The 14634-nt window shown below is 42.8% G+C and overlaps 1 protein-coding gene across 5 annotated transcripts in view; it reads left to right on the forward strand.

Annotated features, from left to right (window-relative positions):
- The first annotated feature begins 272 nt into the window (after window positions 1-272).
- Window positions 273-14634, forward strand: part of LOC120727362 (zinc finger protein 521-like) — an 88789-nt gene continuing 74427 nt past the window's right edge. For 2 of the 5 annotated variants that reach the window (XM_040021598.1, XM_040021606.1), the window contains exons 1-2: window positions 436-1130; window positions 8209-8265. In XM_040021598.1, coding sequence (XP_039877532.1) covers window positions 1091-1130; window positions 8209-8265 — 97 coding nt within the window. In that variant the 5' untranslated portion in view covers window positions 436-1090. The other 3 variants (XM_040021615.1, XM_040021622.1, XM_040021601.1) reach the window with 3 other exon arrangements.

Consider the following 14634-nt stretch of genomic DNA (forward strand, 5'->3'; position numbering starts at 1 on the left):
TCCACGCGTGCCGTTACATGTCATATATGTCAACAGCAAAAGAGAAAATGTCTTTCTGCTTAACCATTTCTACCAGAAGGGGGACCAGTCCGTCTGCCGTAGACGGAGAGTGGCCGACGGCGAGCTGAGGCAGAGGAGACGCCAGGGTGAGCAAGCCGACTTTGGGTTTAGAGTTCGACTCCGGATCCGGGGACAAGCAGATCCAGCAATCCGCATCTTGCCATGATCCCTAGGATTTTAATCATGCCTCTCTGTCTGTGTGTGAGTGCAGGCAGGCTGACAATGATTTCCTCAGTGATTACGTACAGAGCGAGTCCCTGCGGGGTAGGGGCCCCCTCTGGAGCCATCCTGATGGCTTTGGGGGCCTTGCTTCCATTTTCCATTATTATGTGGACTACCGGAGCGACAGCGCAGTCCAAGACCTTGCAGGTTTGTGATGAGGAGGGAGCTTCCATCTTCTCTCTGCTTCTTCATCCTCTTTTTAAGAGCAATTTAGACGTAGACTTAGATCAGATTCCGAACCTAATTCATGATTAGCTGACTGGAGTGAGAAAAGGAAGAGTCTGCAATAGTTTTGATGCTGTTAGGTGGATATGAAGTGAAAAGTGTTATTGTCATTTTTTTTCCTCTTTTTTTTTTTGGGTTTTGTTGCATTTTTGCACACTCACGGGAGGCGTTTTGCTGATGTCTTTCTCACGCGGATGCATTTGAGATGAGAAGCGAAAAGCAAATATTGCGCTTTTGTTTCTAAACGAACATCATGCCTACACGCGTGTGTGTTTTCCCGGAGAATGGACGCGCATGACGGGATTACTATATTCTCACACTTTTCCCGATACCTAGCTCAACTAAATAAAGTCGCCTATAGCGATCGGGCTAATTGGATTTTATAACATCCACCTACTCATCACAAAATAACAGCAAACTCGTGTACAGACGGCGCGGCCGGGGCTAAGTTGCATCTTTATGTAATGGTAAAAAGGCAGCCGCGGTTTTGGTCAGTCAATTTTAGAGAGACTATACCTTTAGACTATCCCGTCCTACACAAATTGTAAGGCAGAAACTGAGCAACTTCAGCGTTTTCTATAGGATGTCGCGCCGCAAGCAAGCTAAACCAAGATCACTGAAAGGTAAGTGATAAGCCTGTTTGGTGGCTCTCAAAACATTTTGCTTTTTAAGGACATGACACAAAATGTGGACGAGCATGAACTGAATGCTCGTGAAATGTAACTGTCTCTCCCCCCACCCCTTTCTTTCTTTCTTCCTTTCTTTTTTACGCATTTCGAAGTGTTCCTTCCTATTTGTGTTGCGCATGAAATCGACTGTTTACGTACTTGGCATCGGAGGGGGATAAATAATAATACTAATAATATTAATAATAATAAAAAATTAAAAACATGCTCGGCTTTCGGTTCTCACTGTATACTGATGAGAGTTAAAGAAGGGGCAGGGATACGTTTAAAGAGCAACAGTGCAGCGCGACGCTGGCGAACATCTGGATGCGTTAAAGACGCTCCTGGTCGGAACTTGAGCCGTCTGATGGAATGGGGTGCACAGTCACGTGACTCACCCCGTCTGAAAACTCAAAGAGGAAACATTTTATACGTTGGGGAGGGGGGCTGTGATGTGCGTGCTCGCAAGTGTGTGGTGAGGTGCAAATACTACCCAACGTTTAATACTAATGAGACATTTTCATTAAGAAAAAGAAAAAGTTCTGGATTTATCAGTCAGGTTGCTTAAAGCTTGAAAACAGCTGAATTTCATCGGTAACGTCTATGATGTTATTTGGGTTTTTTTTTTTTCTTACTCCCCTTTTTGGTCACTTTTTCCCTTCTTCTTCTTTAAACAGTTGGTTTGGTGGTAATCTGATCCACCATTTGTCACAGAGTGTACATGTCTGTGAGAGTTTCAGAAAGGGGGAGGGAGAGGGAAATAGAGACAGAAAGGGAGAGCAACATACACACACACACACACACACATATTCACACATTACTTTTCTCTGTAGCATTTTAGTGGGGGGAGCTGTAGGTTTTTGGAGGTTGAGCTCCAGTTCATCTGGCAGGCATTGTATTTTGCTCAGCAAATAATTGTCCACAATTTCACATTCCCAGCTTGTGGTCTGTGGACCCCTTTCTCTCTCCCCCCCTTTTCGTTCTCGGAAGTCTTCATCTCAAAGGAAGATTACATGGTCTGTGGTACATTCATGCAGCCACCATTTTAAATCAATACCCAGGAGAGAGTGGAAATGTGAGTGCATGCACATCTTAAAATTGTCACATTCTGTTTCCAGACCTGCACTGCTCTATTCGCGGTAAACAGCTCCATACATAGATTTCATATTTTCTCAGAGCAGATTGGCATTGGCATTTTTTTTTTCTTGTTTAGTTGGTGTGACATTTGCTATTCTCAAAAGACATATCACATATAATCGTCTCCTGCCAGCATGCCTACATGCTACAAGTGTGTGTGTGTGTGTGTGAGAGAGAGAGTGTGTGTGTGCATTCAGAAGAACATCTGTTAAGATTTGTGTACATCTAAGTGTGCGGCAGAGAGGGATGCAGAGTGAGCAAATCAGTATGCAAATGAAGTCAGAGTGATGACATTGTTTGTTTTGTTATTGTCACTAAAATTTAAATTGGGGAAAATGTGGAGCACGGAACATCGTGACTTTTATGTCTTCATTCCGGCTGCTCAACCGGAGCAGAAATGCAGATACGTCATAGATATTCCCTTGTTTTGGATCGGACCCAAAGAAGGCCAGGCAGATGTTATTTATTGTTCTTTGTCCATCTATTTCCTCAGGGACAGAGATAAACTTATACAGATGTCCACAATAACTTTGTTTGTCTTTTTTTTTTAATTGACATTTGACACTTTATTCTTCCCTATTGTTCAAGGAAGACATCATTGGTCATTTTATTTGTAGTTTCTTGTTTTGTGGCGTCTCCTAATTTGTGTCGCTCACATTCATACACGTGTGAGCCCGTGACTCCTATTCCTGTGTCTTTTCGCGAGCAGACCGGGATCTCCGAGTTCAGATTTCACTTTTATAGGTTGTCTTGAGGCAGTGGTCAATGTGAACGTTCCAATTTTTTCCCCTTTGCTCAGAAAGAACGCATTGTTCTGCAGAGGAGAGAATGAACAGAGGTGCCGATGGAACGTGGTGGGAAGGTAGAACGAGCATCATGTGCAGCGTTTTGAGGGACTGGTATGGATAGTATGGACGTGGGGTGCATGTAGAGAAGATGAGAAAATAATGCTGTGACAGTTGGCACTCCTTTTTCCCTTGTGTACCTCCAACACACACCCACTTGCTCAGTATTGGCTGCTTGTGGGAGTCAGAGGTTATGTTTTTGGTCCCATGGAGGAAAAGGGCAACATTACAAGTCCCGTTTCAATTAAGTCTGAGAGACAGATCCGGCTACGTTATTGCTTGGGGGAATAAATGGCACAGGACGAGACCATACATCATTCGCTTATATGCAAACACTTCACCCCAGCCACTGACATTTACTCAATCCTGAGCCTTCTATATTTCTCAACTGTAGGCACATTGTAATTTTGTTTTGATGTGCAGAGGCTTTGGGTCAGCACATTGCCTCAGTCAGTGGTGAGCAGCGAGGAAGGAGGATCTCACTCCAAATCCTGCATGATGACTGCCACGTTGCCTGTCCTCCACTACTTCCTGAATAACATGAGACGCGGTTGATATTTTCATTTGGAGCGCAAATTACACTCTCAGGTCTTGGCACTGATGTGTTCATTGGCCGAGGAGGAAGTTTCCAGGTCTGTCAATTGCATATATAAATATATTTTCTGCACCATTTCCATTAGGTATGGTGATTGCCATGAAATCAGGGCTGTGCCATGTACACCGTAAATATTTAATGATTTTAAGAAACTCAAATTCATCACCAGACGAGTGATCTCAGGAGGTTATCGTGCTTTAAATATACTTGACAGGAAATATCACTTTACACTTTAAATATACCCCTCATGCACTGGGTGGATTTGTAAAATCTGTAATAGGCCTGTAAAAATAAAATTAATGATTAAATTGTCTGTTTTGGGGGAGGGGTTGAATTCCTAAGCTTGTGCATAATAATTTGATTTTAAAGTTTTTATTGACATTTTTCTGGTATTGAAACCAGACCTTTCGGGAAAAACTGAAACAAATATTTACTTGCTTAATCAAAAAAATTGGCCATAAAATTTGAAGCTTTTCCTTTTTAGTGAAAACAAAATTGAACATTTGACACGCATAACCACTCCCACTCCTATTCTCTTCAGTACTTTGAAGCATAGGTCTGTGTATGTACAAAAAATAAATAAATAAAAGTGTGAAGGGGTGGTTAAAGCTTCTGTAGTTTAGTCGGAAACAAGTCAAAAACTCACTTGCCTGTTTTTTTTGTTTTTTTTAAGGCAGCCTGTTTGCAGTATGTTCACCGTTAAATGGTCTGAATGTCTAATCTTAATTTTATCAGCTGGAACGCAGACGCATGCTACAGTCCACTCTTTTTTTCTCTTTTCATGTCTAAAAGGTGCGTTATTCTTAGTTTACAGCAAGCTGCAGTATTCCAGTCTGTTCACAATTAATGATCTGTGGCATAACACCCATTAACACTTTTCTAATGTGACACAAAAATATGGATAGTATTATCATTAAGGAAATTATGATGGAGGCATGGAAAAATCCCATTAGCACGGCTGTCAGTGCTCTTGACATGCGGCTCAGTGTGTCGGACTGGGTGTCGCGGGAGCTGGCCGATATGTCTTCTTATTCCATGGCATGTGTCTCTCTTGTTGTCATGGATTGTCTGCCACATGGAGAAAGAGTTCTGATTCAGAGACAATGACGGATTTCCTCCACTGCCGCAAATGAAATGCTACATTTCTGGGGTTTCTTTCTTTCTTTTTCTTGTCTTTTTTTCCCCTCTCCTCTTGTCTCGTTTGCATTTATGAATAGCATTAATATTTTTGGAAGCTGAAGTTGCAATAATTGCATAATGAGATTATTGATTTGTGACGTTTTTATAGTGCTGCTAGTGGAGTTCTCTCGCGCTCTCTTTCTTTTCTTTTTCTTTTTCTTTTTTCTTTTGCTTACAATGCAAGGCAAAATATAGAATATAAATATTATGCAACATGATTAACATGCTCCTCTATTGCAAATTATTTATGACACCAATCACCAGTTCAAATAATGCTCATTAAGAAAGTTATTCATGTGCAGTGTGTGTTCTCCTCCCTCCCTCCCCAACCCTAATTGAGGAGCGTTGACCTCGTGACCCGAGCTAAATTGAGTTGTAGTCCCTGTGGCGAGCGTCTCCTTCCCGGTCAGTCAGGGCGGATTACACAGCCATTGTGTTCGGCACTTTATCGTCCAAGCTGGCTGTAACCAAGCAGATGAGTCACGCATATCCAGGAACACACTCAGGGCTTTTTTTTTAAAATGTCTGAGAAGTGCTGCGAGATACCCTCACACACAAACAGAGACACACCAAATTTGTGGCAATGCTCGCATAAAAGCGCAAGACATGTAGGACATTAAATACACGTATCTGTGCATATACACACTTCCCAAAGCAGCAGGAATTCATTTGATGGATTTGAAAAAGTCCAAGCTTCTGCGACTCTGCCTTATTCATCTCTGTTAAGCCATTAGTTGTTGCTGTTATGGCGTGTCATGGTTTGTGCGCATGTAAATTAGCGTGGGGTATTTTTTCAGTTGTTCAGTTGTGAGGGTTTTGGGGTTTTTTTTGTTTCGTTTTGTGTTATTTTTTTATTTTTTGCTCCTCGTTCTGTTCCGATAGAAAATGAATTCATTTCCTAAAAAGTAAGCGTCCCGTCTTGGGAATTGTCACTCACGATATAATGACAGTTACTCCACATTCATTTTTTTTGTGTGTGTGTTTGGCCATTGTGTTAATTAGCGGCCTTTAATGCTGTGCCACTTGTTGTGGGATTATGTTTTTCCTGCTCTGCATTTTGAAAATCAAAGGAGCTGTGCTGAAATGGTCCCATGTGTGTTTGGTATTGTATCAACAAAACCTTGCAGCATGATTACAGTTTGTCACTGACTGAGTGATACACTGTACCTTGTCAAACATTAATTAACTGATAGCAGTGATGCAGTTACAGCAGTGTGGACTGAGTTGCAGTCAGCTGAAGTCATTATGAGGTAATCATGAGCTTCAGAGTATATTAATTAAAAGTGCCCACCCTATTTATATATGTACTGTTATGACTGTTCATCAAATGTCCAGCTAGAAGGAAACGTCACAGGAGTTTGGCCTGACTTGACAGCTTACCCTCTATGATTGCTCCTAGCTAGCTATTAATTATCTAGCAGACAGGTGCAAATGAGAAAAGAATTTGCACGGTGATGGAAGTTGTTTACTTTAAATGGCAAAACTTTTAATAAGTTCACCGTGGTGACAAATCATCGCAAACCGCTGTAATGTTTAAGTTCTTATGGCAATGTAAAATAGAATTTTCTGCCTGAACTCCCTCATCTCACCAACAGGGACGGTAATCAAAACAAAAACTCCAGCTCCCACCACCAATCTCTGATAGAACCATGGGGGATTTATTAGGACCCCCTATCTCTAGCCCATTTAAATGATTCTAGATGCAAGGCGCTCAACGGTGTTAGAGAAACTCATTAAACTCTCAGGGCGCCAGCCACTAAGGCCTCCTTTAAGAGGACAAGGTTTCTCTGTTGGCTGAAACAGTCCTCTTTGGAGGCTCTGAGGGATATATACCTCCACGGTGTCCAACTATGTCTGCTCCATCACTTTTAATTGATTTAGCTAATTAATTGCTAGACCCATGACCATTTGTTTTGCATATTTTCTTCCTACATCAATTATAATTGTTGCTCGGGGAAATATTCAAGATATTCGGAAAACATCCCTATATGTAACTGAATTTACATTGTCGTTTCTTTACAAGTTTATTTTGAATAAAAGATTCTTTTTTTCTATATTGGAGTTCCTTGAAAATTCACTTTTGGCTGGACACCGGATGACAGCGAACCATAGTCGCTCCATCGTTTGCCGTCTTCATAAGAAACAGCTCGACACTTTCCTCTTCATTTTTCACTGAAGTTTGACACCCCACTTGACACTAACTTGTGCTCCCCTGTGGAAAAGGCTTCTGCCACCATAGGATCCTGGCTTAATTATGCAAAGTACAGGATATTTTGTGCGATTTTAAAAGTGCGCCAGTTTCTGCTTTGGCAGTCACTGCCACACTCCCCTACTGGGAGGTCCTGTCAGACTCCCCCTTCCTCTTTGCCCAGGAAAATGAAAGGCTAGAAAGAAAAGACATAATGGAGAATGCATTTCAACTGCAGGGGTGGAACGCAGAGGCGTAAGAAGTCCTCAGTGAGACCCTCATTTTACATGGAACAGGTGGGAGACTCTTTTGTTCTCTTCCCGCTGTTAAAATCCATTTCATTTCTTGTACTTGACATGCCACGAGGAACTCTCACCGGTTCCAAAAAGGCTCCAATGTAAAAGGTTCCTACCTTTTACTAAACATAAGTCGTGTTTTTCAAGGCCGGTGCTGTTGTCAGAAAGTCAAAAGTGGTTTAGCTGCCATGCACCTAATGAGCAGATGCGAGTGCCGATCAAGCCGTCACTATTTTGTCGCCCACCCTGTTAAAGAGCAAAAACACTTTGCAGCCACTTTGGCTGCATCTATTTTCTATGTGTCTGTTGGCGTCTTATTACATTTGTATACTTTACTGTAGGTTTCATTTTGGATCACAGGATCACAGCTTTAGGAAGATCCATATTTATGCTGCAGTGCTCTTTTCATGATGCCAGTCTAACGTAGCTAACCAGTGCACCGTGCAACCTTCTTACTAATATAGTCATCAAGGTATTTTTCACTTGGTCACTGTTGATGTTGGGAGTGTGTTTCATGGGAGACGTTCATAATTCATCACGTCATTACTCAGTCCAATATGTTATTTACGTGGGTGGCTGTTTGCCTCGTTGCCAAACCTCATACATATGAAAGGCTTGTGAGGATTGCCAAACCACAGGTTGAGCTTTGGAAAGCTGCTGAAATCTCCTGGAGTTTCCATATAGAAAATCTCAATAGTAAATAATAGAAAAGAAGGAAATCTCAATGTGTCTAACTTGTTTTTCGCTGTTAACTGTTTCTTTCCCTCTGTTTCTCCCCCTTCTCTTTTTCTGGCAGTAGAAGACAATGTGACAGAGGACCAGCACAGTCCTGGGCAGACTGCCATTCCAAGCGGTAATGCTCCATTTCATATTTCATCATTTTCGGCTGGAAAGTGGATCATGTGTCTCTGTGTGCGTTTGTGTGTGTGCGCCTATGTGTGTGCGTCTGTCTGTAAAATTTTTTGTTGGGATCAGAATGAAATAAAGTATGTGCTTCCTGTTTCTGAGGTTTTCTTGCTGTAAACCGAATGGTTGCATGTGTTTTTTATAACTCAAGCGCTTTAGTGCATTTTCCGTGTTTGTGTGCACGCATGCAGGTGTGCCTATAGCTGTCCTTGTGTTTCTGTGTGTTCTTGCCTCTTTTTTTTTTTTTTTTTACGCTCTTTGTTTCCAAACCCTCTGTATGATGTAGAATAGAGCTACGCAGATGAATGTGTCCTGTCTCCACGCGTGCCATTCACAGTGGCCCTCCAGGAACAGAGCGGTAATTCAGGTCAGGCTAGCAGAAAGCCCCCTATGAATGAAGCCTGCTCCTGATGCACCACACTGTATATTTTCATTTCATTTGTCTCTGGTAAAGGTTAAGTCTCAGGCGTGGTTATTTTAAACCCGATATGGATGGTTTTGCCCAGCAGGCTGGGGACCCTGGGTACTCCTAGGCTGCCACATTAGTCCAGCATTTACCCATAGCTTTCTGAGTGCCTCTGTGTAAAATACAGGAGCTGTATGCATTACTGCAGTAAATCCTGGCTTAACTCACTTGCTCACTAGTACTCAGTAACTGTTTTTGTCTGATGTCTTGTTTGTTAGCTGGTATCTTAAGGTAGATGTGAGGTTCCTGCACTGATTTAGTAAGAAGCAGTTTTTGCACATACACTTTTCTGCTATCTGACCTGTATGTTTCCGACTGAGCTTTTCCTCTTCATCAGACTTACTATTAGACCCTTTTGCCACATATTTGTGTATGGCTAAACTAAATAGCCGGGCCAATACATCTTCTGCTGTGTTAATTTGTATTGATGGCTATTGGTGGGTGGTTCTTTGAAAAGAATCTGCCTCCTTTGCCCATCTAACCCCGGCTCAAGGGATGAAGGACTGGGCATAAGAGGCAGACTTGCCTCGGAGACCTCCTGTCATCCAGAGCCAAAGCAGAGCTAATGAGTGTGCCTGATTACAACGACCCCCTCAGACACACGAATCTCCCCTCTCCCCGTCTCTGCACCGCCTCTATCTCCAGAGCGAGGGGAGACAGCCGCCACATGATCGATGTCTGCCTGTGGAGAAATCAGGAGGGCGCACAAATTAATTTCTCACTTTCCTCATTTGACTTCGTTTGACTGATTTATTTTTTAACCTCCTCTCAGGATGCAGCTTTACGAATGGTCAATGAGGAAATAGTTGTTTGCAGCGATGAACTTTTAAGATACAGCGAGCTTTCGCTTTGCCTATCTGTCACCTGTCTGAGTTTTAAAATGCAGTAATTCTACATAATGCCCCAACAAGTCCTCATAAAATCAAACTGAAAAGCAGCAGAAAGAGCTTACCTGATTTTCATGCGTTTGCTGCTTTGACGGACAGGGCCACAATAGCCATTAGACTTCTGACAAGCTAAGGGCTTCACCAGACATGGTGTCAGGATCTGCCTCATAAGTAGACCCCCAGTTGTGCTCTTCTGTGACTCTGCAAGCATTCTGCAGACCCTGCATCCTGTTTCTTATTCATGTTTGATATGTAGCAAAGGCAAAGGAGAAATGCTAACAAAAGAGGCCCTCTAAAAGATAGACAGTATTATGCATAGTATAGAGGGGCAGGAACAGTGTGATATCTGAGATTTAATGAGGCAGTGTGCTTTTTTACCCAGAGAGTCTGGAGCAGGCTTAAGATCTGCAGCTTGGCTTTACCACTGCGCTGCCTGTGTGTAATTATAACCACATGCTCAGTGCTTTTTCTTCTCTTTTATATATACATCCCTTTCTTTTTTCTTTCTTTCTTTTTTTTTTGCTCTTGGCTATTACAGATTGAGGCTTTTTTCTTTCTTTGTTTCTTTTTTTTTTTTTAGAAGACTGTGTCAGCTCTGTCAAAGTGGAGTGGAGTGAGGCAAATAGAAGAGTTTCAGAGATCTGAAGGGGTGTCTGGGTGGCTAGGTGCTCTAGTGTGGAGTAGTGTAGCGTGTTGGTGCGGTGTCTGAGACTCTGGCTCTGGCTGAGGTTGAGGCTGCCCACAGATCAATGTACTGCAGGGCTCGCAACAGCAGGAAGAGGAAAAGGCTCTTTCACTACACCACTTCAGAAAATCATATTCTCTATTATTCATTTCCTTTGATGTTTTACTGCACTAATGGCATAGCAAGGCGCTCCGTGCAATATTATCACTGCCTGTGAGAGCGCGAGTGAGATGGCTGAACAAGAGAAAGAGCATTTGGTGTGTTCAAATGTTGTTTCTCATTCAGCTTCTTTGATTTCCATTCTTCTTTGTGTGCTCATATCTTTTTTGGTGCAGAGATTTTAATGGCGGATGATGCCATCTGTATACCTGTGATTATATGTGCTGCTTGCTTCATGAGCTGCTCTCTGTTGTCTCCGTTGTTTGTTCTTGCCTCTCCTGTAATTGTTTGACACCTTTTCTCCCTTCCTTTGCTACTCTTATCTTCATCTCAGCGTGCATCATAAAATTTTCATAAAAATACTACATGTTTATTTGTAATTTATAACAAGGTGCCAAACACTTTCTGCCAGTGCACCACTTTAAGCTCGTCTTTAGTGCTCTAAGAGAAATGGCTTTTGACAAACACCTCTGCTAATCGGTGTTCAAATTTAAAATGCATCAAATGACTGACTAATAATTAGACTTAATAATTAATAATTAGACTTAGACACACACACACACATGTAAATTCTTGACAATTATTAACAATCTGGCAAGTGTCAAGCTCACAGCCCTGTCGCCGCATCATATTCTTTAATGATGGCGAATCAGTGGATGTGACGGTTTAAGCGGAGAGCCCCGAGTCCCATCCTCACAGAGGAGGATATACTTGGAGGCACATGTGGCATTAGAATGTAGTGTGACCTATATATGGTAGGTTCTCGGCAAAAAAAAAAAAAAAAAGAAAAGTTTCAGATTTTTAAATAATGAGGTGCTGGCAAGCGTGTGAAGGTTATTCAATCTTAATGTCCTCCTATTTCTGACAGCCTCCCTCACTCTGATAAAGAAGCGTGCCCACCTTTGATCAGGCCTGCCGACACGTGTCGAGAGAAGCTGCTTGCTGGTTGGAATAAATTCTTAATTCGAACTTGGGGGTGGGTTGTTGTAGGACGGGGTGCCATGGAGAGAGGGGAGGGGCGTGGGGTGGTGGAGTGGGGGCATCGTAAGATCAGGATCTTTGTAACATCATGGGGAAATGAGGAGATGGGTGCACTGGTAATGATGTTTTTGACACCCAAGTTCTTTCGCTGCACAAAGGAGGCTCCGTCAGGCTAAACCCTGATGGAGCCTGTATCTACAGGCAAGTAAGAACATGGCCCTCAGTGGTTTCACACTTTTTTGTGCTCAGTATGTCTCAGATGCATTTGAGTCAAATTCAGATTAAAACCCTGACATCCGTTAAATTTTGTGCCTAGCATCCACAACTACTTTTTTGTCTTCTCTTTATTGTAGGCCCAAGTTTTTATGAATTTTTCTAGCTTAGGGTTAGATATTAAATCTCCAGTGTTAAGGTTCACGCAGAGACTTAAACTTTTTAGATTAAAATTCTATTAACAGGCTTGGCCAGACAGTTCACTTTATATTATTATTGTTTTTTATTATTATATTTTCTTCTATCCCTCTGTGCTCATGCCTCCCTCTCTCCCTGTGGTCAGTGTCTGCACCTGTCACAGTGTGTGGGCCAGACAGTGGGGGATGAGGCTACGCTTCCTTGCTAGGGACCACGGGTCCCTGGTGGGGCTAATGGAGCAGCGAAGAGAATATCAATTAAAAGGTTATAAATATTTAAAAGCAAAAAAATATTCAATAATATAAGGGTAGGGGGTCCAGGAGAGTCTTCAACTCACAAGATGAAAGTTGTGGCATGATAAATGTCACTAGGCACCATAAGAGATCATAAGTGTGCGCGTGATGGATGGATTTGGACCCGGACAGATATTACACGGCTCTAAAGACGTCAATCACCATTCAGATCCCCACATTTTATTAGTACAGTATTAATGTGCTTTTAGTACAATAAAGGTTTGAAATTTATCCTTAGAAATCATTTTGTTAGATCTTCATTATATCCCCCCTATGAATAATTTCTCAGTCGCAGCTATGATCATCTCCCTTTGAGCCGCCCTTATCAGAGTATGGATCAGCGGTCAGTGTAGCCTCTCTCTTGTCCTTAACTTCCACGCCGACGCTGTTAAGATGCTCATCGGAAATTAACAAGGGTGTTAATTCGAACCTTTGTTTTAAATTAACAAGGGCGTTGGGCCTGATGAAAAATTCTCAATATCTTACACATCTTCGCCCAATATTCCACAGCCATCCCGAGCATACTGGTATCGATCTGCTGTCCAGCCAGTAGAGGCTGGTAGAAGAGAATGTCCTGATCTGATGGATTACTGTATGAGGCCCAGAGGCACAGGAACCTCAGTATTGATGTGGCTCTTTAATCCCACGGTTGGACGTGACCTTGCCGTGTCTAAACCCCCACGCCCCCAGAGCGACTTTCCAAACCACCGCCCCCATCCCCTTCCCCCAAACATGTAACAGTTTACACTTCCAGTGCCGCATCGCTACAGCTCAGGTCGCTCACCTCAGCTGAGTGCAGTGACCCAGCTCGGATTCGCTGAAAGTTGGAGCAGAAAGTTGTTACCTAAAGCAAGAGAAAGCAAGGGATTGGAAATCAAACTTACGAATGCATAACGCTGATCCTTTTCCCCGGTAATCATAAAAAAAATGTATTTTATTTGGTCGTTATTGTGGATCTATGAAATAATATGAGAATACCAGTGAAATTCATCCACGCTCTGCTCAGAGGAATGTATTTCTATTTCAGATTAGACATAAAATGCTTAAATGTAGCCATCAGTTGTTTTCCCTGACAGGACCATGCTGTAATATTAGAGAAATTAATGATTCATGAAGGCCTTTGGGAAAAAAAGAAAGTTTTAACCTCCTCCACAGGCACCCTGTAAAAAACACACACACATGAAGTGTTCATATTTCTGTGCATATTGTGAATTCTGTGCCTCTGTGTGCGGATGAATCATAACTCTATATTGTGTGGCTTTTGGCCTCAGTCAGAAGTGTTTCCCCCCAGAGCAAGAAAGGCCTGCATCTGTGAGGATTGGGTTGGGATTTTCATTTTCTTGAAACACCTTCTGTTCTGTTCTGCATGGTCCCACCGGGGACCACAGTGCTGATATTTTTAGAGGGCATGTTCCGAGAGCCTCAGTCGCCAAGAGGGAAGGACAATGGAGGGTGTGATGTTACATCAATACTTGGCGCAAGTGGGGGAAAGAAAAAAACCCTGGGTGGCCTTGATGAGTTCTCGACCGCCTTTCCTCAAGGAATTTCACAGTTTAAGAGCACCCTAACAGAAAGAGGACCTAAAATGGCCGCCCCAGTGTACACGCACCCAGCGCCAGTACAGCCACACCTGCACACTTTTGGTGCCACACACTCCTTGTCCTCAGGCTCTGTTAACTGTGTGCGGGGTGAAAAAAACAGGCTTACTCCTAACGTTCCCCTCCGGAGTTTCCAGACAAGCCGAGGAACACTTATTGGAGTGGGGCTTAAAATGGCTGCCAGTGAAGTGCAGAGGCTTTTCTTCCAGCCCGCAAAAGCCTAACCAGGGTGGCATGATTGTTTGATTGTAAGTATGGTGTTTTAATTAGACGTATTGTGAAGTGTAAAGGTCGCAATGTGAGGAGAGACAGGGCTGCGGGCCATTCTGCCTATTAATAAGATACTATTCCAAGCTGCTTTGGCTTAACTACGTGTCAGAATGAAGATATGCGTGGTACGCTGCGAGTGAGCGATGCGAGGTTTGATTTGCTGTCGGAACGCTTTAGTATCACGTGAAGAACTTCAGATTAGAGTGGTAATTTGAAAGATGGTTCCTCCTGATTCAGGGTAGTAAGTTGCCCACCCCTGGCACTGCTGCAGCACAAAGCCAACGAGAGACAAAACTGCAGATGGATTGAAGAATATTGATGTGCGCGACCCGCAGCTGCCTGCGAGCAAAGCTGAATAATTTAGGGAAGTGTGTCGTGACGACAGCCCAACACACACCAATCTCAGTTTTTGTGTGTCTTCCTGCGCTATGCTACATACATCCACAGTTCTGGTCTAAATGTCTGAGTAATATGGCAAGGTCTTTCTCCTCTGATAGATGCTGACTGATGCAATTCAGCACTCACTGGCAGAATTTCATATTTCTTTGGTCCAGCCAAAACTGCAA

Source organism: Simochromis diagramma, unplaced genomic scaffold (genome assembly GCF_900408965.1).
Source record: "Simochromis diagramma unplaced genomic scaffold, fSimDia1.1 OVJJ01000205.1, whole genome shotgun sequence".
NCBI classification, from domain to species: Eukaryota; Metazoa; Chordata; class Actinopteri; order Cichliformes; family Cichlidae; genus Simochromis; species Simochromis diagramma.